This window comes from Carettochelys insculpta, chromosome 18 (genome assembly GCF_033958435.1).
Source record: "Carettochelys insculpta isolate YL-2023 chromosome 18, ASM3395843v1, whole genome shotgun sequence".
Taxonomy (NCBI): Eukaryota; Metazoa; Chordata; order Testudines; family Carettochelyidae; genus Carettochelys; species Carettochelys insculpta.
The window spans coordinates 30,591,633-30,615,185 of NC_134154.1; the positions used below are offsets into that span (position 1 = coordinate 30,591,633).

At 57.5% G+C, this 23,553-nt stretch overlaps 1 protein-coding gene across 1 annotated transcript in view; it reads left to right on the plus strand.

The window, feature by feature from the left end:
- Positions 1–23,553, plus strand: part of SEZ6L (seizure related 6 homolog like) — a 95,577-nt gene that overhangs the window by 66,879 nt on the left and 5,145 nt on the right. Inside the window, exons 4-13 of the mRNA XM_075013052.1 lie at positions 6,043–6,235; positions 8,498–8,683; positions 9,543–9,705; positions 10,929–11,095; positions 14,323–14,517; positions 14,771–14,909; positions 19,484–19,680; positions 21,631–21,825; positions 22,160–22,351; positions 23,251–23,445. Of these exons, the coding sequence (XP_074869153.1) occupies positions 6,043–6,235; positions 8,498–8,683; positions 9,543–9,705; positions 10,929–11,095; positions 14,323–14,517; positions 14,771–14,909; positions 19,484–19,680; positions 21,631–21,825; positions 22,160–22,351; positions 23,251–23,445 (1,822 nt within the window). The remainder of the gene's footprint in view (positions 1–6,042; positions 6,236–8,497; positions 8,684–9,542; positions 9,706–10,928; positions 11,096–14,322; positions 14,518–14,770; positions 14,910–19,483; positions 19,681–21,630; positions 21,826–22,159; positions 22,352–23,250; positions 23,446–23,553) is intronic.

A 23,553-nucleotide genomic window follows, 5' to 3' on the forward strand; every position in this document is an offset into this window, starting at 1 on the left:
TCCTTATTGGACTCCAGCAGATATACCTGCAATTGCTTGGGTCCTTTGCTCAAACAAGGTTTGATTTTCTTTGTGTAAGGCATTGCTCTAGGGTGGGGCTGTGATGAGGGGTTCAGTAGGCAGGCTGCCCCAGGGAGCAAGGTGAACCCCAGCCCTCTCTCACAAAAGCAGCCGCCACAGCCAGAGGCGTGTGCCTGTCCTTAGGCTGGGGGCCAGATACTCCCACAAACTCTGAAATCTATAGTGGATACTTGTCCCTTTCCGCACCCCTGATGCCTGCTGGCCCAATGGGGTTATAGCTGCCCCAGTCCCATCCCTGGCCCCTTGCTGCCCCCCTGTGGTCATTCTGCAGTAGAACTGTCCCTCCTACCAGACTCCTCCTTTTCTATTTTATGAGAAACAGTCTTATTTCAAGTATCGGAGGGGTAGCCGTGTTAGTCTGGATCTGTAACAGCAACGAAGGGTCCTGTGGCACCTTATAGACTAACAGAAAAGTTCTGAGCATGAGGTTTCGTGAGCACAGACTCACTTCATCAGATGCTGGTCATGGAAATCTGCAGGTCCAGGTATAAATAAGCCAGAGCACATCCCATTGCCCAGGCATAACCAAACCCCTACCTGCTGTAATTATGCTAAAAGGAAGCTGCAGACTGAATTTGGTGGTCCTAGCTCTTATCGCTTTAAGAGTTCTTGAAAAACCAGACTCACAGACAGACGGATGGACAGACAGACACACAGCGTTTGTAACATATGGAGAAGATTCCATACCCCAGTTCTGCTACCAAGCCCCCTGCAAGCAGCCCATCAAATCAAGCCTTGAGCCACTGACATGCTGCAAATTAGGTCCCAGTACAGAGTAACTAATTGTAATGCAATTACATACACAAAAAATCTCCACATTTCTTGGCAGGAACCCTCATTTCCTTAAAGAGATTTCAGCTGAAATGTAACGGCATTTGGATTTCTTCCGAAGGGGCGAAGGAGCCTGTTAGAGGGGACCCTTCCAACCCAGTCTTAATGACAGCTGTCTCAGGAGCTTGAATTCTCTCTCTCTTTGATGTCCCTTTGCAGTCCCTGGCAGGAAGCTGCACATATGGTACTGATGGTCCCTGGCAGAAGGCCACTGTATCATCCTGTAGCTGACAATTATCCCAGCCACCAAGTGGAGTCCCAAGGACACGATGCTGATCACCTCCCTCCCAGTGATCAAGGAGAAATCTTCTTCAACAGAGCAATAAACCCCCTTGGCTCTTTCTTTTATTGTCCTCTGCAGGGTTCCCACACCCAGACTAACCTGAGACAGAATCTAAGCATCTGGAAAGTGACTGCAGTGCTACAGGCCGCTCGACAGAGCAGTGGCTTTGCAAAGCATCCCCCCGGCACAGGCCCGGCTGCTCACACACACCAGGAACGCCTGTGTGTAAGATTTCTAAGTGAGTGCTACGGTGCATTTAGCAGCACCTGCCCCCTTCAGACCTCTGTCTCCAGCCTACGTACCAGTCGGAAATTTCCCCTCTGCAGACAGGTCCGGAAAGCAGCCAGAAAGCAGAGCAGCTCTGTTCTTGTGCTGTGCCGATAACTGTTCCCTTAATATGTCCCATTTTCATCTGTCAGCGTGCTTCTGGAGCTGCCTCTCTCCTTACGATGCTGGTTGAGAAACAGAACCGTTCCTGGGTGATTTCAGCACCAAGTGTGGCAGAAAGACTCTGTGACTGTTCTGAGTCACTGAAGGAAAAAAACCCACGAGCTAAATCCAGCCCAGGTGGAAACCCCAAAGAAGTCAGTGAGTTGCATTATCTTATGCGAAGGCCGAATTTGGCTGTGTTTTTATCAGCAATTCCAATTAATTCACTGCCAACCAACAACACATTAATTAAATCTGAGCACAAGTCTCTGTGCACTTAGGGAGGGTTTTAAACTGTGCTCTGTCCTGGGGCGTTTGGCATTGGAGACTGGAACAAACAAGGCAATTATGCGTACAAAGTAGGCACGTTTTCGTTGCGTGCTCATGTGGGCCGGGCTGACGTAGGAATCAAGCTCTCAGTTCCTGCCTCTCATGCAGAAAGCCAAAGAAGAGGTCAGTTGACCTCAAAAACACGCCTTTCCCACTGCACCTTTGCAGACTCCCTCCTGCCAACACCTGGCCTTACACAGAGCTAATACTGCCCCCTCCCTTTGGAGAGCCCTGGATTCAATCTTCCCTCCCACCAGTCTCACAAGGGTTCCAGTGCAGTGGCACTGGTTTGCTCTGGGATCAGGGACAGGAGGATCCATGTGGCCTCCCCCACAGCCCAGGCTGTTAGTTGGAACCCTCCAGGGAGCAGGTCATGCAGCCAGGACCCAACATCTCATTGCCTCAGCTCGTTGGCTCAGGCCCAGAAGTGACGTGGGAACCAGTGGGGGCCATTCATTCCTTGCAGCTAATGCACGGAGGGTCAGCACCTGCCCCCAGCGCACCTGGAGTGTCTGCAAGCTCTCAGCTGAGACGTCCCCCAGGCAGGGCTCACTGCGGTCAAGTCGGAGCCTAAGGAGAACTCACAATGACCTGGCAGGGGCCCATTTGGTCACCCCTGCCTGTGAGACCTGCAGAAATAGTTGGCAGGAGCACCCTGAGGTCACCTCCATACTGTGACCTTGTTGCTAGACTGGCCCAGTGGTTACGCCTTGAAACTTGGGCTGTCTGCTAGGATTTTATTGTTGCTGTTCACTCATCCTAATTAGGAAGCCTTCGATAACAAGGCAGAGCCAGAGAGCCGTGCAGCTCCAGCGTCCGTGGAACGCAAGCGTACAGAGCCTCTCAACTACAGACAAGTCTGTTCAGAAGCAAGGGGAAAAGGGGAACATTGATTCTCTACAGCTCTTGCTTTCTCAGTGTAGAGGGTTCAATGAGATAAGGGCAAGAACACAGGAGAGATGCGGAAAGGCACCTGGGAATTTACATCAAACGTATATTTCAAAGTCCCCATCCAGCCATGCTCTCAAGCTTAGGTTTAATTTTAAGTAGGTGGATAATCAAGTTGACTGCTCGCCTGCCAAAAAGTGAGCCCATGTTAAAGGGGCCACCTGGCTCAGATGCCTGAGGTATATTGTCCTCCTCAGTCTGGGGAGCATAGTGAGGAAATAATTAAGCTCTCCTCTGAGTGTGATTTTCCCATAGACCTGAGCTCTCTGTGGCTGCCCTTGGGTACGCGCTCGTGTCTGTGCAGCAGCTCGCATCCTACAATCACATTACGGCCACCTTCGCTGTTTAAAATTAAGCCAAAATTTCTGACAGCCAAAAGCAGTCCTGGGTTGCTTCAGTCAGAAATGTTCTCTCTCTCACTCAGGGAGGTCTTCTCCAGCATCCCTCAAAAGCAATGGGAAGGTGCCCATGGATGGCAGTGGGAGGTGGCTGGAGGCTTTCTAGAACAAGGGCAGATTTTTAAAGGCGCAATTGACAGGTTCCCAGATTTTGTCAGAGTCAGCAGGACTCTGTCACCAAACACCACTGGAACCTTTGCAAATCTGGCTCCACAATCCTTGTGCTGGGGCCAAGGGAGCCAAGTGGTGAGAGTTTTAGAACATGTAGGCTACGTCTACACGTGAAGCCAACATCGAAATAGCTTATTTCAATGTAGCATCATCGAAATAGGCTATTTCGATGAATAACGTCTACACGTCCTCCAGGGCTGGCAACGTCGATGTTCAACTTCGACGTTGCGTGGCACCACATCGAAATAGGCACTGCGAGGGAACGTCTACACGCCAAAGTGGCACACATCGAAATAAGGGTGCCAGGCACAGCTGCAGACAGGGTCACAGGGCGGACTCAACAGCAAGCTGCTCCCTTAAAGGGCCCCTCCCAGACACAGTTGCACTAAACAACACAAGATACACAGAGCCGACAACTGGTTGCAGACCTTGTGCCTGCAGCATGGATCCCCAGCTGCCGCAGCAGCAGCCAGAAGCCCTGGGCTAAGGGCTGCTGCCCATGGTGACCATAGAGCCCCGCAGGGGCTGGAGAGAGAGCATCTCTCAACCCCCCAGCTGATGGCCGCCATGGAGGACCCGGCAATTTTGACGTTGCGGGACACGGATCGTCTACACGGTCCCTACTTTGACGTTGAACGTCGAAGTAGGGCGCTATTCCGATCCCCTCATGAGGTTAGCGACTTCAACGTCTCGCCGCCTAACGTCGAAGTTAACTTCGAAATAGCGCCCGACGCGTGTAGCCGCGACGGGCGCTATTTCGAAGTTAGTGCCGCTACTTCGAAGTAACGTGCACGTGTAGACACGGCTGTACTGACCTCTCCTGGCTAGACTATATATCCACACAAGTGTATCGCCATTCATCAGCTGCTCTGACAGCTGGTTCATCAAGCAAAGGCATGTGTTCCTGAGTCAGATACCTGTTTCATGGGGGACTTGCAGACCTGTTGGTGATTGTTTGGAGGGGAAGGAAGAAGGGTTTTGTAACCTTTAGCACTTCCTGAGAACTGAGTTAGGAAAGGCTTTGTGGGTGTTTGGAAGAGGGGGCTGGTTTCATTGCTAAACAGGCTTGATGTCTTTTCTCCTCCGGGAATCAAGGTCTCTGCAGCCATGAGACCAAAAGTGCTACAGATTTCTCCTCGAGTCTTGGATCTGTGCGATAGCTTAGGGGCTGCTGCTGTCTGGAGCTCTGGTCCCTGTTTATTACGGCACATCTGCTGGTTCTCTGAAAATGATCATTCTTTATGTGATGAGAAATCAAGCAAATTTTGAGACATCAACAAATTCTTCAAGCCCCTACATCATCGCAAGCACATGCAATTAGAAGCTAATGTTCAGAGAAGTGCTAAATATAGGGCCTTGTCTTCACGTCCTTAAGAAAACAAATGGCAGCTGCTGAGTCTCTTTTGCTGAAACACAAACTTCTTTGTTCTGCCAAAAGAAGATGGAAAACAAAGGTGGGTTACTTGTTAGCTACCAGGCTCCAAACACTAATTAAAGGGCCGTTCTGCTGCTGGAAGTATTAGGCAGTCTTGTAACTCCTTAAAGACTAACAAATTTATTCATTAGGTAATGAGCTTTCATGGGTAAAACCCTCTTCCCCAGAAATATTAACTGCTTTGTTTCCTGGAAATTGACATCTGTAGAAGCAATGGTCCCTACCCGCAGATGCCAGGGGCAGGAGCACATGACCTATGAGGAGAGGCTGAGGGATTTGGGCTTATTTTGTCTACAAAAGATAAGAGTGAGGGGCAATTTGATAGCAGACTTCAACTTCCTGAAAGGGGATCACAAAGAGGATGGAGAGAGGCTGTTCTCAGGGGTAACAAATAACCAAAACAGGAGCAATGGTTTCAAGTTACAGTGTGGTAGGTCTAGGTTGGATATTAGGAAAAACTGTTTCCCCAGGAGGGTGGTGAAGCACTGGAATGTGTTACCAAGAGAGGTGGTGGACTCTCCATCCCTAGAGGTTTTTAAGTCCCGACCTGACAAAGCCCTGGCTGGGATGATTAAGTTGGGGTTGATCCTGCTGTGGGCAGGGGACTGGAGTCAATGACCTCCTGAGGCCCCTTCCAGCCCTGGGATTCTATAAGAGCTAATTGTAAGCAAGAGTTCTGCTCACAAAGGACCTGCCTTTATCTCAGCACTTCTGGGTCGCCTAGTCCAGTTCCTGAGCGGTTGTTTTCCCGCTCTCTGGGCCTCCTCAGGCTGTACTCTCCTCATGCAATTTGCATTTTCAAACATCTCTTTCACTATTAACTCCTTCAGGGCCAAGTAAGTGATACGAAGGGCTAATGTTTCCATCTGGGAGTCAGCGGACCTGGGTTCTGCTACTGACGCAGCCAGCAGCTCCCTTGGGCAGATCTCCTCCATGTTCCCAGCTGGGATGTGGGGAGAAGCCTCTCTGGACATGGTGCAGCGCTCTGAGGGATGCAGGCAAACAAGAGCACCGAGCTGCTGCAAAGGGAGGCTCTCCTCATTCCATAGGCGACCTGGGAGCATCGGTGCAGGGCCTGAGTGCTTCAAGCCCCGGCCAGAGCAAAGCTCACCCTGTGTTCTGTATCTGCCATCAAGGTAAAGAGCGTGAACCTGTCCGAGGGCGAGGTGCTCGCCATCCACGGGGTGGACAACAGCAGCTTGGTGATCTTAGCCAACCAGACACTCTTGGTGGAGGGCCAGGTGATTCGCAGCCCAACCAACACCATTTCCGTTTACTTCCGGACCTTCCAAGATGACGTGGTTGGGACTTTCCAGCTTCATTACCAGGGTACGTGTTTAGTAACCGAAACGCGTGCGTCCCCACACGCCCCGGCGGTGACAGCCCAGCTGGGCATGTGGCGCACTGGGCCACCAAATCAGGGGGCCCTAACAGACATGTTGGGCCCCTGGGCAAGGTGGCGGGACGGGTTCCATGCTCCCGGAAGAGGCGGGGCCTCAGGTCGAAGGGGCGGAGCTGCGCCAGCCAGCCCTCAGCGCTGCTCAGAGCATGCTGTGCTGCTTCCCCACCCCCAGGCAGCCCGGAAAGGTGCCCGGAGCACACTGCGGTGGCAGCTGAGAGCCCAGCAGCGCTGTCGAGTGACTGGGCCAACGAGCTGCAGCCCAGGAGACCTGGTTTTTATCCCTAATGCTCTCACTGCCCCACTGTGTGACCTCGGGCAAGCCACCTCACCTCTGCTCTGCCGCAGGCTGGGGACCAGACCCTGGGGGTTCCTGTTTGCAGGGGTCAGTCAGAGCTCGGGCTAAAGGGGCTCAGGGGAGTGCGCATTGTTAGAAGATGAAACGTCCTCCCCGCTGTCAGCTTCCTGCCCTGACTGGCCTTCTTGTGCACTCAGCACCCGCATGGGAGGAGTCACCTTCGCTGGAGACTTTGGGGTCGCTCCCAAGCTGGGGGGAGGCTGAAGCCAGGGACTGGGATGTGAAGTACCCCAGCCCCTGGGGTTATTCGTTGCTGCCCGGTACCCGCACGGCATGCTGTCCCTCGCTGTAGGGCAACCCCCACCTCCTCCAGGCCCCAGAGCGCTAATTGAAACGCCTGCCCTAACCTAACCCAGGCCTGGGGCTCAGGGCATAACTAGCTGCAGGTTTGCAGGACTCTCTAGTCACAGTTACCAAGTAAGCAGAATACCCATGCTAAGCACACAGTTCCCTGCCCACCGATCCTGAGCAAGGCAAGTGAACTGCCCCCGTTGGCCAGGCCAGGGCAGTGTTCTCTGGATTCTGGCTGCTACACATCACAGCCGTGCAGAGGAGTCTCGGCAGCTCTGATCTGGGGCTGTGTCTGAGAGGTGAGTTCTTCTGCCAGGTCTTTCCTCCTTCTTCCTGCTCTTCCTCCTTCTCCTCTCCTCCTTTCTTGGTGGTCTCCTTCCTGGGCCCCCGTTTTGACAGTGAGACTTGAGTCCTGCTTAGCTGTACCTTAAACAATTATTTTATTGCTGGTTACCGACCAGCCCGAGCCTGCTGTAATGCAATACCCTACCCAAGCCTACCACACCTCCCTAGTCGAGTCACCCCTAGCAAGAGGAGTTCTGCGGCAGACGGAAACAACCACACACCCAGCAGAGATCAGACCGACAAACAATAGGAAAGCGAGGCCCATGACCACAGGAGGAGGGTTCCACACCCCTAACTAGTGCTAAGGAGTTTCTTGCAGATGAAATGCTGTTGGACTAAGTTTTCTGTAACCACCCTGAGATCTGGTCCTGTACCGGGTGCTAGTGGGCACCGTTAGGGCAGGACCAGGTCTCCTTAACAGCCTGGTATGCAACTGTGACTCCTGCCTTACAGCTCACGGCTGCTGCTCTTGCAGTCTGTCTGCAGCTGAAGGCCTTGGGCTTTCGGCCTTGCAACATGGCTACAGGTCTTACAAATCTGGCTCCAGAAAAAGCAAGTGTGCCCCCAGCGAAAGCCATTGCCGGTTTAGAAGAGGAATAAACAGCCTAACACTAACTGCAGGGGTCACTCCCAGGCTTTGCAGGGTCTTCTGCCCCCAGGGGGATGCGACTGTGCTCAGAGGAGCTGCTCCAGCAAAGCAGGTTGCTTTGTCTTTCCCTTTGTAGCGTGCAGCGCACGCGCGTGTGCTTTGGTGGGTCAGGGCCAGAGTGAGCTGGGACACTTCCCATACAGACACAGGTTAGTCACTGGCATGGGCATGGACAGGTCTCGCTTTCTGGCACATTTCCAGCTTTGCACGCTCTTTCTGATCCCATCTGGAAGCCTGTCCCACACAGATACCTCTGGAATCTTTCTTTGTCCCTTCAGCAGCTACAGGAAAATAAACAACTACAAGTGGCTCCTTGTTAGAAACAAGAATTCAGAATGCTGTGCAAACGGAAGCGCAAACGGGCGCAAAGTAGTTAATCAGGGCCCAGTGGCATTTTCAGTGTGCTGGAAACATGCAAACGACAAGGGAGAGTCTGGAGGGTGTGGCTGAGCTCCAGGCCCCCTTAGCGCTCACCCACTCTCCTGACTGCAGAGTCACTCTGAGCAGACAGTGGTGAGGCTCACATCTTGCTGTGTGTGTTTGTTCTAGTGTTTATGCTGAGCTGCAGCTTTCCCCGGAGACCGGACTTCGGAGACGTCACTGTCATGGACCTGCACTCCGGGGGAGTGGCCCATTTTCATTGTTACCTGGGGTATGAACTGCAAGGCCCCAAAGTGCTCACCTGCCTCAACGCATCGAGGCCTCATTGGAGCAGCCCAGAGCCCGTGTGTTCAGGTGCAGCCATTGATCATTAGCACAGATGCTAAGACAAGCTAGGTGTCAAGCCAACATACTTCACCTAGTGAATCAGCCCGGGGTCTCCCCTGCTGAGGACCTGCTTACACCCTTCCCAGCACGGCCGGCCCCTCCGTAGGGTGAGGTGTGGCAGCAGCCCCAAGCCCCATGCTTTGGGGGCCCTGCGGTGCCGCCCCAGCCCTCCTATGGGCAGGAAGGGAGGGGTACCTAAGGCAGGGCGTGGGTGGTGGGTGCAGGCAGTGGTGGTGGGGGGGATTCCCTCCCCTCGCCCCCCTGCACTCACTGCATGGCGGGAGCAGCAGCCTGTTCTGCTCGGCTGCAGCCTCCCAGCCCCTGAGCCCTGCCTCTCTGCCCCCAGCTGCCGGCAGGGAAGTGGGGTTCAGCGGGCCAGCAGGCCGCGGTGGAGTGGAGCAGGCTGCTGCTCGCCCTGCGGGGTGAGCCAGGAGGAGGTGACCCCTTCTGCTGCCTCTGGTGCCCACCACAGAGCCCTGCCCCAGGCCATCCCCAGCCAGGCTCTTCGGGGAGGGGCCAGGAGGCAGAGTGAGGAAGGGGCGGGGCCTGAGGCTCAGAGGGGCGGGGTTGCCCTGAGCCCCGCCCCTCCCAGGGGACAGCCCCGCCAGCTGGGATGGAAGTGACAAACCGGTGGGTTCTGCTCTCAGTCCTGCGGGAGGGACCTCACTTCTGCGCCGTGGGTGGAGTCACTCCACCTCGCCCTGGCGCCGCTGGTTCGGCGCCTGTGTCCGCAGGAGAGGCCCTCTCTCAGCCTGCGCTGCCGGTACGGTGGGCACGGCCTGCTCCTTGAGCTGCGCCGCTCACCGTCCCCGTGGCCCCCTTGCAGCGCCCTGCGGCGGGATGGTGCACAACGCCACGATCGGGCGAGTTCTCTCGCCAAGCTACATGGGGAACCAGACCAACATGTCCTGCGTGTGGACCATCGAAGCTCCCCAGGGCCAGAAGCTGCACCTGCACTTTGAGCGGCTGCTGCTGAGCGAGAAGGACAGGTGAGACCCTGCGGGGCGGCTGGTGGAGACGCAGGCAGGCTGAGCCGAGAGCCGGGCGTTGGAATCCTTCTGCTCCGGTGCTGAAGCCGAGGAGATGGTTGGGGCTTTGATGGGTGATGAAGTGTAATTCCCAAGCGCAGGGTTCAGGCGCTCCTTGACCGGCTCTCATGTGCATGGGAGGGGTCGGGGAGCATTACCTGGCTGGGGGTTTCATGCTAGGCCAGCACACTAGGAAAGGGGTTTCCAAGGTGCAGGAAGTGTGCAACCACCCTGCCCTTCCCAGGAGGCTGAGTTGGGGGTGCCCAGCGAGATGGGGGGGCCTGCCGGGAGGAGGTGGGAAAAGGGGGCCCTGGTTCAGAAGAGGTGCAGAGCCGTTGTGGAGGGCAGAACTCCCCAGAGTGGCATTTAAAGAGAGAGCGACGGAAGCACGGAGGGAAAGCTCCTGGGCTGGATCACTGGCAGGTAGAGAGAAGGGTTAAACCTCTACCGTTCCCCTGCCCCATTGCAGGGTTTGGAGTGGGGCTTGTGTAGCGACACAGGGTCTCACAGTCTGTAGCCCGATGCACAGACTCCCCCACCCCAGGGCTCCCAGCCTGCCCCCACTAACACCTCACCCACAGGCTCTGCCAGTGGCACAGCACAGCCTGCTGGCATCCATCACGGAGCACACGTTTATGGGGCTGACGTTTGTGTTTAAGTGGCATTAAAAATGCAGTCTGGTAACAGGCAATAAAGCCAGTTTATGGCTTGTAGTAAAAGCAGAGAATAAAGCACTGGTTTACTACCCACTAAACCAGACATCATTGCCTTCCAATGCCGCCCTCCCAAGGCACAACTTGCCAGGCCCCCTCCCGCCACCTGGGTACGGGACAAGAGTCCTCAGTGCCAGAAGGCAGATCCCGGACCGCCTCCTGCTTCCCTGCTTGCACAGGCAAGTTGGAGGCATTCACACTCTGCTGGGGCCAGGGGCCGAGGCAGGAGCAGCTCCCCGTACAGAAAGGCATCACGCCGCTGCCCGGGGTCCATTTCACCTCTTCCCTGCACGGGCTGAACAATCCAGCCCCTCGCACCACTGCTGGCCTGTGCTGGTTGGGGTGCAGCCAGCAGCAAGCCCATGCCCCCCACTCCCTCCTGCTGGCTCAGTCCCTGCCCAGACAGAAGGTCCCCAGCAGAGAGGCCACTCGCCCCTTCTCCCGCTAACATGCCACGTCCCGTCTGGACAGGATGGTGGTGTACAGTGGAGAGAGCGACCGCTCGGCCGTGCTCTACGATTCGCTCAGGACCGAGAGTGTCCCCTTCGAAGGCGTGATCAGCGACGGTGCCGCTATCCGCATCGACTTCACGGCCGAGGAGGCGAGACCCAGCACGGCTTTCAACATCCGCTTCGAAGGTGACGCTCCTTTGCTTTCGGAGCCAGCTGTGGGTGGCAGCAGGCAGGCACTAGCTCAGGCGGCTGATGCTCAGCAGGTCAGGCAATCAGCAGAGGCATTGATTGCAGTTATTCTGCCCCGGGGTTACTGTTCATAGCAGTAGAAAGCTGCTTGCCCTCGGGATCAGGAGAATCCAATAGCCACCCCTCCTGTTGTCCCTGCATTACTGGGGGCATTGACTGGAAGCGGGTGCTGAGTCTGCAAGGCCTGCCAGCAGCTGGGGTGCCACCTTGTCCTATCTCCCGACCAGCTGCGCATCCGCACACGATGCACCCACAAATTAACCAAAGGCAACTCGCTGCAGCTCCCAGCTCCTCCCTGCCTGGCCACTGCAACCAGGGCAACTGCGCAGGTCCTGCCGGGAGGGCTCGCTGTTGGTGCACGATAGGCGGCAGCTGCTAGTTTCCCCCCAGAACCCCTTCCAGAGAGCAGGAATCAGGGCAAAAGGAGCCTGTGCTCATTTCTGCAGCACAGACTGGCCTGTGACGTGCCCTTCTTTTGCTGTGAGGGGCAAACGGCTACAGCCAAGAGAGGACTCCCAGGGGCAGAGTCAGGCCAGAATCGAGAGGCTGGCAGCAAGCTGCCGCCTCCTCCCCGCTCCCGGGCTTTGGGTTGGCTGTGAGCTGGACTGGTAACACCTAACCTTCTGGCCTGAGAGCTGCTATCTTCCGCCCACGGAAGACGCCCGCCCCCAGGGCTATGCTCAGATGTAGTTTATTAAATGCCGATGTTGGACAAAAAGAAAAGGGGAACCAGCTTTCAAGCACACCCTCCCATGCCCACAGACCCTCCTGCAGGCACACACTTGCACAGGCGGAGAACTGCACAGGGACTGCAGAGGAAGCCAAGGTATAATTGTACCGACGTGCCTCGAGCAGTCCCGAATCCAGAGCAGTGAGCTGGTTGTACGACCCCCTGGCCAGCTTCTGCTCTCTGGTCAGTGTGGTACTCGGGAGTCATCAACACCCCATCCCCCTCCTCCTGCCTCACCTGCCAGCCAAGACTAACTTCTGCAGAGTGATGAAGGCAAGACGAACCTGCAAACTTACAGCTTTGCACCCGTGTTTGTATCTGTTTTAATCTGTGGCTCTTGTCCTGTCCCACTGCCCCAGGATACTGCATGACCACGAGTCAACAGCTAACAGCAGATGGGACTTTGATCTTCTCTGGCTGGGGCCTCTCTCTCTTTCTTGGGCGGATTCTTTTGCAGGGCTCAGCTCTTGTTACTCTCTGGACATCCAGCTGCTGCTGACAGCTGGTCATCCAGATAAGCTGGCTTTGGGGATTGATTCCATTGCAGAGAACACCTCAGCTACCTGCTTAGCATTGTGTGTGTGTGTGTGGGGGGGGTACTTCCATTAACAAAGTTCTTAGGCAAACACAAAGGCAATCACAAAACCAACCAGCAGTCCCATAGCACCTTAAAGACTAACAATATTATGTGTTAGGTAATGAGCTTTCCTGGGGCAATCGTTCAGCCAGACTTAACCTGGGCATGGCCCCTCCTCCCTGAGGGACTGTCCCTCCCTACCAGCCCTGCTGGCCCATTCTGCCAGTGCCTTGCCATGGGAACCCCCACCTGACAGCTTCCTGCTGCCTTTTACCCTGGGGTCACCCTGATTCAAGCCAGGTGGGGCCCACCCTGTAATCGGGGCTGGCTCAACCCCGGCTCTCCAGCCCAGTTACAGTCACCTCTCAAAACCCAGGACTCCCTGACTCAGAGGGCAGAGTGATAAATTTGTAACTAACTTGGCTTGTTCAAGTCATAAGCAGATTCCCCCCAGGCCCCCCACCCCGCCGAGGATAGTCACTGGTGAGAATGCTGCATATGGTGGAGTAAGTCACAAATGTTCAGGCGCCTGGGTGAAGCAGGCAGAGCCTTCCTTACAGGCTGGGCTGCTGACCAGCCCAGGGTGGTCCCCCTTCTATCCCACAGCACAGGGCCAGTATGTCCACCAGTTAAACTTCCTGTGCAGAGCCATGCAGTGCAGCTTGTGGGGAGCTGGGAACCTCGCCAAGGCGCTGGAGAAGTGATCGTATTACAGTTGTCTGCCTCCTATCTGTGAAGGGTCACCCATCAGGCAGAGCCCCTGTAAAGCTCACTGAGGAATGGGCAGCATTTGTGAGCCAGTTACTGTCCCAGGGTTTCTCCTCTGGAGGCCAAGAGGGCCCGGGCCCTGCCCAGCGATTCCCAGGGAGCTCTAGAGATTTGCCACAATTGGTATTTAAACCCCCTTTGTGTCAGGATCAGGCTGAGACTTCAGGTCTCTGAACAGAGTCAATAACGTGTGATAATCCCAGGGCAGGCGATTGCTCAGTAAAGATACAAACTGGGAGCATTGCATGGACCTGACTGTTCATAATACACCAGAGACGTGGGGCTTGGCTAAGCCTGAAAAGCTCAGGCCAGATAAACCACTGTTAATCCTAATTGCCTGTAAAACGAGGCAGGGAACTGGGCAGCAGCATCCCCAGGCAAGCTGCTGTCCTCTCCAGTGACCATGCTGTGATGCGGAGGCCGTGCCCCAGCCGCGTGGGAAGGGTTTCCCTGCGTGTGCTCCATCAAGCCCAGGAGCCTTGCGCTGGTGACAGAAGCCTGGCCAGCCCCAGCTAGCAGGGTCTCAGTTACAATTCAGGCTTCTGCACACTGCTTGCCAGGGTACCACCGCAGAGCCCTAGCTCTGCTGGCCTGGCACTGGCCGGGAATGGGGCTAGCTGGGCAGGGGGCTTTCAAGGGAATTACAATTGCCACTCTCCTGGGTACAGAGAAGGGTAGAGCCCGTGTGGTGGGCATGGCCATTAGCTGGACAGGCAGCTCCCTGCTTCCCGCACAGCGCCAGGAGAGCCCACCCGAGTGAGACTGGCCGAGGCTCACTGCTCCTGGTGCCACAGGGCAGGCCCTGCCAGGTGGGGATCACTGCCTGGGGCTGGGTCTTACTCTTTCAAGCTGCTTCCTGACCCCCAGCGCTAGCAGAGGCCACATGCCACTGGTCCGTACGGCCTGGAACAGGCCCTGACCCCTTACTGCCCCGCTTAGCTCAACGGGTGCTTGGAGCGGACAGCCCCGAGCAGGCCCTGCTGGGCAGTGTTACACCTGCCCAAGAGGGAGGCAAGGAGGGAGTGCCGGGGAGGGGGTCTCCTCTCGAGGCAGGTCTGGGCTGCTGCTTAACGCGTGCTTCTCTTCCAGCTTTCGAGCGAGGCCATTGCTACGAGCCGTACATCCAGAACGGGAACTTTACCGCCTCCGACCCCACCTACAACCTGGGAACGACGGTGGAGTTCACCTGCGACCCTGGCCACTCCCTGGAGCAGGGCCCTGCCGTCATCGAGTGTGTCAACGTCCGGGACCCCTACTGGAACGACACTGAGCCGCTGTGCCGAGGTCAGTCCCTAGCCAGCTGGGGCGGGTGTGCCTGGCCTGGGTACTGCGTGCAAACGTTACCCCTCTCCAGAGCTGGAGACTGCGCTGCCAGGGAGGGTAGTGTGGCCTGTGTCTGTGAGTCCTGGCGTGGCACTCAGAGACAGCTGTCAGCCTGCCCGCCGTGCAAGGCAGGGCTGGGAGAGCTGCTGCCGATGGGTCCCTCAGCCCAGGGCTTCCCTGGGGCGAGTCAGCTCCTTCTGTCTCGCTGTTGCAGCAATGTGCGGCGGGGAGCTTTCTGCCGCGGCAGGAGTCATCCTCTCGCCCAACTGGCCGGAGCCCTACGCCGAGGGAGAGGACTGCGTCTGGCGGGTACACGTCGGGGAGGAAAAGCGTCTCTTCGTAGACATCCAGCTGTGAGTACTCCACTGGGGCCTGCCCTGGGCTGGTCGCTTGTCCCCGCCCGCGATTGTGCTGCTGACATTGGCAGCTCTTACCAGGCCCCCTCGACCGCAGGCATGTTGGAGGGATGCGCTGCCTTTTGCTGTGTGCAGACCTGGGCAGGTCAGCTACACACAAGGTGAGCGTGGATAGCACCGGCTGGGCACAGGGAGGCTAGCTTGGTGAGCAGCCTCCATCGCAGGGAAAGCAAAGGTGACCCAAAAGTTCTAATCCTGCCTCTGTCTCTGGGACTGGTGGCCACCGTCAGCCAGCCACTGAACCTCGGTGCCTCTGTTTCCCCACCCAACAGGGGACGGGCGGCCACCTTCAGCCAGCCACTGAACCTCGGTGCCTCTGTTTCCCCACCCAACAGGGGACGGGCGGCCACCGTCAGCCAGCCACTGAACCTCGGTGCCTCTGTTTCCCCACCCAACAGGGGACGGGCGGCCACCTTCAGCCAGCCACTGAACCTTGGTGCCTCTGTTTCCCCACCCAACAGGGGACGGGCGGCCACCGTCAGCCAGCCACTGAACCTCGGTGCCTCTGTTTCCCCACCCAACAGGGGGACTGGGACAGTCACTCGAGCAACAGGAGTAAAACTGTAATTTTAGACAGAGCTCCCGGAGGGTCAGTCGGATCTCCAGCTGGGCAGAGGGGCTGAGAGAGTTAGAGCTTGCAAGGTATTTTGGAGAGGCAGACTATGGCAGCAGGCCCATCTGGTTTAGAAGCCTAGCTCACACCCTGGCTACATCTGCAGGACCCGTGGGATGAAGGCCACACAAGTTCTGCCTTTTGCAGAATCTGCCCTTTTATGTCGGCCCATTTGCTGGCTCATTCTGACAAGCGTCCATGTGCCAGTGCGGTGCCCCTAGGTCTGCTGCATGGCACCTGTGTGCCTGCGCTAGATCACACGGGGGGAGTGTGAAAGTCCCTCCAGCAAAGGGCTCCCCCAGCTCGCCCCAGGAGAAAGCAGGTGAAGAAACTGCTACTGTGTGATCCCTAAGGTGCAGAACTCTGCACCCGCTCCCCAGCCTGGCGCATGCTGGGCTTGGCATGGGACCTTCTGGGCTGGCTCTGGCCTAGATGCTCCTTCTGGGCTGGGTTCTTTCAACGCTTGTCACCAGCCCAGCCTTAAATCATTTGTGACGCACTGTGGGCTCGCTGCTCAGGGGATGGGGAGGCGTGCTCCGCAAAGGGTACTAGCGAATGCTTCTCGAGGCGGCTCCTCTACTCGCCTGGGCTCATCCCATACCAGGGCTGCACGGGATCAGGCTCAGCAGGGATAACTTTGCCAGGGCTGAGCTCCGCAGTTAGTTGAAAAGCAGCCAGTGGCTGGCCAAGGAGCCTGCGGAATTTTGCTCTCTCCGAGCTGGTCACAGAGCGACCTTCCTCACCGATTGCTCGCCTTCCACCAGCCTGTAGATTTCAGTCTCTGGACGTGCAGTGCACTCTGCTGGCAAGGAAAAACAACACACTGTACCGAACTGGCTAAAAAGCTGCTTGGATGCAGCAACAGGACCTGACTCCATCCGTGCAAAGCACTCCAAAGCCACGTGGGGGCCTTTGTCTGGGAAGAGCCGGCCTTGCTGATGCTGAGGAGTGCTCGTTTGTCCACTGCAGAGCGCAGCCATCCAGCTAGAGGTGTCCCACTTGGTTATCCCGGCCTGGCCGTTTGATGTGTAAAACACCAGGGAGAAATGAGCCCGCTGAGCTTTTCCAATGGAAGCCTCTCGCGCATGGCTTCTGCTCAGAATCCCTCCCCTCCCCACCAAAGGGCCGCACACTTGCTACAGCTGGCTCTGCCGCCATTGGCAACCCCGCCGGCGATGCTTCGCACCAGACGTGAATGGCCGGGGCAGGTCCGACAGACACGGCACGCGCCCAGCTCGTGTGAGATCTGTTCAGTGAAGAACGATCAAGGGACGCCGCATTTTCCTGGGATTTTGACTGGCTGCAAGTTCACCACTGGCCAGTCCCTCCAAGCCGTTTCGGGCACCGAGGAGGGAGATAACAAACAGCAGTCTGAAGATTTCCAAGGGGCAGCCCTGCTCAGGCGACGTCAGCAGAGACAAGAAGTTCGGTGCCACTTTACAGACTAGCAAATTTTCTACATCTTGAACCTCTCTTGCCCAGCACTCTTCCATCTGGCAACATCCGTAATCCGGCATGGGTTTGCCTAGCTGGATGACCACTTCTCAGGGGTGCGGCCAAGTTTCCTGTGGTCCCATAAAGTTTGTTTCCAGCCATCAGGCCTGGCTCTCAGTGTTCTGGGCTGTTCTTTAGCTCTAATTTACCCCTAAATGTCTTCCAAGGGCCCACTATGCAGTGGCAGTGTTGGCAATGCTGCTGGACAATACTGACCTCATGCTGTCCAGCAAATTCTCCCATCTGGCACCGGTCAGGTCCCAAGAATGCTGGAGGAGAGAGATTTGACCTGTAGGCTATTAGATCCCCCACAGGCTTTCATGAGAAACAACTCACTGCCTCAGTTGCCGAAGATGTTTTCTTTTCTCTTCAGCATCCAAGGCAGCGAGTTGTGTACCGCCCAGAAGCTGGTGCCCTTGCACCCTAATGAACGTGTTAGTCTTTACCGTGCCACGGGACTGCTTGCGCTTTCGAATACTGTTGTTAGCTTTGCATCATTTCACATCCACCCCAGTACACGTGTATCATAAACCAGCCACCCCATTAGCCAGTCAGATTCTGGGACCAATCTCTGGAGGTAGCGGCAGCCAGGTGAGACGCAGGTGGCTAGGGAGAGGTGAGTGAGGGGTATCGTTACCGGCCCAGGTTCCCGTGATGAGAGAGGCGCACTGCTGAGCTACGGGCTGATCTGCTGCCGATATCCTAACCCACGGCTGCTACCAATACTTCTGCCGCCAGCCCTGACAGCCTCTTTCTTTGTCCTGGGGGCCAGGGGCTCTCTGAGGGGCAGGGAGACAAGTCTGGCTGTTTCCCCCACAGCCCTGAGATGGAGACACCTTGCTTGGCAAATGACCGTACGTCAATGGGTTTCTCTAGCGACATGGAGATTTAACCACTGAATGCCCCCTGCAAATGCTGTGACTTGGGGCGGGGACGGGGTCCCCTTCCCTGGCGAAAGGTTTGGGAAGTGCCTGTTGTCTAACGCGATCTGGCCCATTTCACAGCCTCGTCCTACCCAAGTACATCAGAGCCCCTGGGATCAGAGTCACTATGGGCGGGAAGAAATTAGCAGCCTCCGGGGCCGGGACTCCAGGAGAGGGGGAGAAATCACACCCCACATGGCTTGCAGAATAACCGCAGTCTGCTCCCCTCCAGCTTCAGCAATGCCCCCCCCCCCGCCCCCCAAACACTGGCCCCCTTCTAACCAGTGCACTGGACAAGGTGCTAACCTCCCCGGGGGCCTTCCCTGGCCCCAGGCAGCACATGGCTGTGCCAGCCCCGGGGAGGTCCCGCTTTCCAAACCCAGTTTAAACTGCCCCTGAATTCAGTGGGGCTGCACCAATTTACACCCACTCAGGCCTCTCGCACCAGCCATCACTGCCACTTGGGCGCAGGGCCAGGCTAGGTCCAGCCTGTCAGAACCGCCACACCCCAAGGATTGAGTAAATCCCTCCTAGGGAGCCTCCCTCTCCTCGCCGGACGGAGCCATGCAGCAGCGCGGTCAGAGGGTGGGAGGCAGAGCAGAGGCAGAACGTGCCCCAGGAGGCGAGTGAGAGCTGGGAAGGAATGTGCTGACCCCAGTGCCGGGCAGGAGGAGGCCTAATGCAGAATACCGAGCAGCGGCTGGCAGGATACCACACTGCCTATTGGGTGCCTCAGGCTCCCTGCTGGTCCCGGAGCCATGCGTGAGGCGTCGGGTCCACGGGAACGTTGGTGGAACGGGACTTTGTGACACGCCAACGGTTTCCCGCCTGCCCACGGATGCCGAGCGCCAATGCCTCGCCGGCCCCCCGAGCAGGAGCCGCTCATCTCCTCGCCACACTCCAGAGCACGCAGGGCTGTGCTGCACAAGGGGAGCAAAGAGTTGGGTTCAGTTAAGCGGTGGGGAATCCACCCCGTGCTGTCAGAAGCCAGCCAGCCCCGGCAGCGGGGGAGAGGGTGACGGGTGCTCGCGGCGCCACTGGGAGAGAGCCAAAGGCACAGACGTGATCTGTGCTTCCTTCAGTCAGAAATCAGCCCCCATGCGGCCGGGGGCGCAGGCAGGGCCCCCAGCTCTGGAACGCAAGGAGCCTCGCTCCCTGTGCCACGTCTCGCTCCCTGGCGCTGCTGTCACTTCCGATGGTAGCAGGCCCTGGGCAGGCTGTTCCCCTCTGGCGCCGGAGTCCCCCAGCAGCAGAGGCGCCCCTCAAAGCATTGGGACCACACACTTCACTTCCCTACCCCAGTGCTGGGAGTCTTCCAGGGACGGCCAAGGGCCTGGGGGACATGGCGCCGCCTTGTTCGGGGTGTCACCGCCTGTGACTGGTCGGGCCATTACCCACGCCCCAGGTCGGACTCAGTAATGTGCCAGCTGGATTCGGGTGTCCCCGGCTGACCAGGCTCCGCTCTGCTCTTCCCTTCCCAGCCTGAACCTGAGTAACAGCGACATCCTGACCATTTACGACGGGGACGAGCTCACGGCCCGGATTCTGGGGCAGTACGTGGGCAGCAGCGGCCCCCAGAAGCTCTACTCCTCCACCCCCGACCTCACCATCCAGTTCCACTCCGACCCTGCAGGCCTCATCTTTGGCAAGGGGCAGGGATTCATCATGAACTACATAGGTAGGCGCGCCGGGATGATGCTCCTGGGGAGAGGCTGGACGTGTCGCCTCGGGGCGTGGAATCCACAGGGGCACAACGCAGCAAACCGCGCCCTGGCCTTCGGCTGCGAGGGCGCTGCCGGCTTTGCAGTGCTGAGTTACAGCACTGAGTTATTTCCTGCCCCCGCCGCCCACTTGCCCACACACAGCACTTCACCTCCGCTGCGCCACACACGAGCCCCAGGCTGCTGTTCGAGTGGCTCCTCTGAACCCCATAGCTGCTATTGACTCTACCCCCCCAAGGCAATGGCCACCAGCTGCGTCTCAACCCGGTGCCAGCCCCTGCAGCATAGCATCTGTTGGCCCTGCAGCCAGGCCCCTGTGCACGCTGCCTCAGCATGGGGTTGAGAGATGCTTGGTGCTAGCTGACAGGTCCAGGGGATTACCCAGTTCCTAGGCCACAGCTGGGGCAGGTCACCATTGCCACCTTCTGTCTGCTGGCACCTTGCTACAGGATCCTCCTGGCTCACCCATTCCACTGTCCACTGCAGAGGGCCGGGCTTGGACTAGCACAGCCATAGAAGTGCTTGGATCTGGCTCAACCATTGGTCCCTCAGCTGTGACCCAGGCTGGTGCTAGGCTGCCCAGGGCAACCTGTGCATTGCAGTGCTCCTGCTGTGTCCAGGGCCCAGCTCGTCCACACACGGGGCGCCCGGCTCCTGCACACACGGGGCACCTGGTTTGCATGCCCACCAAGTGCCCAGAACCCCTCCCCGGAGCATTTCTCCCTCCCACCTGCATGGCCTGTCACAGCAGCCAGAGGATCAGTTGCCGTGCAGGCCAGCCCTTCTGCAAAGTGCCACGCTGCATCTGCGGGAGCGGCTAGCCTTTCGTGAGTGTTTTGAAGTCCCAGCCCTCACAAATGGAGGGGGCAGGAAATAATATGCTGGAGCAAATTAGCCCTGACCTGTAAGTACTGTGCTCAGACATTGCTGCTTTGATAGGAGGTGTTAAAAACCAGACCCCTGGTACTGACTTCTGCTGAAACGATTGCAATGCTGACATGCGGAAGGCTTAGTATCGAAATCCAGGCAAATGTGGCAGGCAGCTTTGCTTAGCCGGGAATTGCCCCGGCCAGCCCAGGCCATTATTTGTCCCACCCTTCGGGCCCTAGGCCCGGCAGAGCGCTTAAGCTCCTTGCTCAGACTGGGACCCGGTGTGTTTCTAAGCCCAAGGGAAGGGTGCTTTCGAGCAGCCCCCGGGTGTACAGACCCACACATGCCACTTGTGGGAGCAGAGGAGGGACGCTTAGGAAGTGCTGCCCATGTGCGGACGTGGTTAGGGTCTGGTGAGATTCTTGAACCCTCTACACCCAGCCCTAACCTGGGTCTGTGCTGATTGCTCTGGTCTGGGGTGCTCCCCTGCAGACCGTGACGTGGACTGCATGGCACCATAGGTGTGGGAAGTAGGGGTGCTACAGCTAGTGTCCAGGGTCCTGGCTGCGTCCTCATACGTTGTGGGCTGTGGTGCCGGCTCCGTCCTCAGGGTCCCAGCTGCTGCCTCACGTGCCTGGGGCTCTGCCGGGGGCCCTGTGCACCAGGGGCTCTGCTTTGGCCAGCATACCCTGGGGACTTTGCTGCCAGCCCCCTGCCTTGGACCCTGGCTGCTGGTCCCAGCCCCCAGAGCTTTGCTCCCAGCCTCAGCTGCAGCAGGGAGGACAGGGGCGGGGGTGGGGGCTGGTGTCAGCACCCCTCTCTTAAAAATGTTCCGGCACCACTGCGTGGCAGCAACACATGACCAACGGACGCGTTTCTCGCTTGGAGCTGGCGCCAGCGTCCCTTTGCAATGCAATAACCCCTCCCTGGGCAGCTCCTCGGAAAGTGCCCCCGTGGAGGGCTGGAAGCAAGCGGCCAGACCGGGGGTGATATGTGCAAGTTGTCCTGGGCTAGCCAGTGTCTTTCTCCGGCTACAGAGGTGTCCAGGAACGACTCGTGTTCCGACCTGCCTGAGATTCAGAACGGGTGGAAGACCACGTCGCACACAGCGCTAGTGAGAGGGGCCAGGATTACCTACCAGTGCGACCCAGGGTATGACATCGTCGGGAGTGACACGCTCACCTGCCAGTGGGACCTCACCTGGAGCAGTGACCCTCCCTTCTGTGAAAAAAGTAAGAACCGCCCCCCAGCTCATTGCTTAGTACTGCTGGCTTGGGCACACAGTCAGCCAGGTCCAAAGCCCATTCAGGTGGGGCTGTGGGGGGCGGGGCGGGGGCCTTACACATCTCTGGTCTCTGGATCAGACCCTGTAACGTCAGGGTGCATGAGACGAGACTCGTTTGTGCTGCACACATGCCAAATAAGGCACTTTCCAACCTCCCTCATGGGATTCTGCCAGGAGGCTCCACACCACCTCCATCCGTTTGCCCCCCGCCTGGTGCCCTGGTTTGCTGCTTGTCTTATCTCGTGCTCCAGCGAGGAATCTCAGCGCCTGTTTGTCTCTAGTTATGTACTGCACAGACCCTGGGGAAGTGGAGCACTCGACCCGCTTAATTTCTGACCCGGTGCTGCTGGTTGGAACCACCATCCAGTACACGTGTAACCCAGGCTTCGTCCTGGAAGGCAGTTCCCTTCTCACGTGTTACAGCCGCGAAACAGGAACTCCCATCTGGACATCCAGGCTCCCGCACTGCATCTGTAAGTGGCGCTCGCTTCTCCCAGTGATTTCTCCTCTAGTAGCTGCAGTGCTGCTGCACTGCCCGTTGTCTGAACTGATTTGCAAGTTGCCCATAGGAAGCGCAGAGCGCCCTGGGCAGTGAGGTGCAGAGTGCAGTCAGCGTCTCCAGCGTCCCAGCAGACTCTGTAACTACCAGACGTACCAAGCAAGGCATCAGAAAGACGGTGCCCTTCTTCCACAGCCAGTGTCCTCCTGGCTTTCCCTCCTTCCAGCAGCCTGGCCTGCAGGGAGCTCTCCCCACGACAGCCACAAGTGCTGCACGCGAAATACCAGGCTGTCCGCACCACGGCCTTCCAGCCGGGAGGCCTTTCCTTCATTGCCAGAATCCCGTCCTCCTCACCAGCAATGCAGAGCAGTTCATAACAAGTCGTATAGGCTGAGTCTCAAGTGAGAGGATGAGTAAAAGCTCGTTAAAGAGGCTGACGAGCAGCAGCATAATGGAGGCACGGAGGGGAGCGGGTCTCCCGGCAGCAGCAAAGCCAGCAGCCCCTGCTACTGAGAATTGCTCTGTGATCTCCCATCTCATTCGTAGGAGCTGGGGTCTCCCAGGAGATGTGTGTCACCCTCTCCCTGCCGGGGTGTAACCGGCGCCTGGCGGTACACGAGCATGGGGCAATGCACTGCCGCAGCGAAAGGCAACAGCCCTGGCGCAGGGAAAGCAAACACACCTAGTGTCTTCCCTACGCACCCGCAGCTGCTGTGTTGTCTGCTAACCCTGACCCTGAGCAAAGGCCAGCCAGGCTGAGTGCTGGCTGTTACCAGCAGTGCAGCTGGCCCACAGGGCGTGGGGCTGGCAGGTGGGGAAAAGCGGGGGACAGGCAGAAAATGCACAACTCACCCGGGGGCGGTTTCCTTGCAGCTGAAGAGTCCCTGGCCTGTGATAACCCAGGACTACCTGAAAATGGCTACCAAATCCTCTACAAACGGCTTTACCTGCCAGGTGAAACCCTGACCTTCATGTGTTACGAAGGCTTTGAGCTAATGGGCGAAGTTACTATCAAATGCATTCTGGGCCAGCCATCCCACTGGAGTGGACCCCTACCCATCTGCAAAGGTAATGAGCTCTCCAGAGGCAGCTGGAGACCGAGGCCTCGCTTTGGGAGGGGCTGGGAACCTGCTAGTTCTGGCCACGCCAGAGAACGAGCTTTGAGCAGCAGCTGCC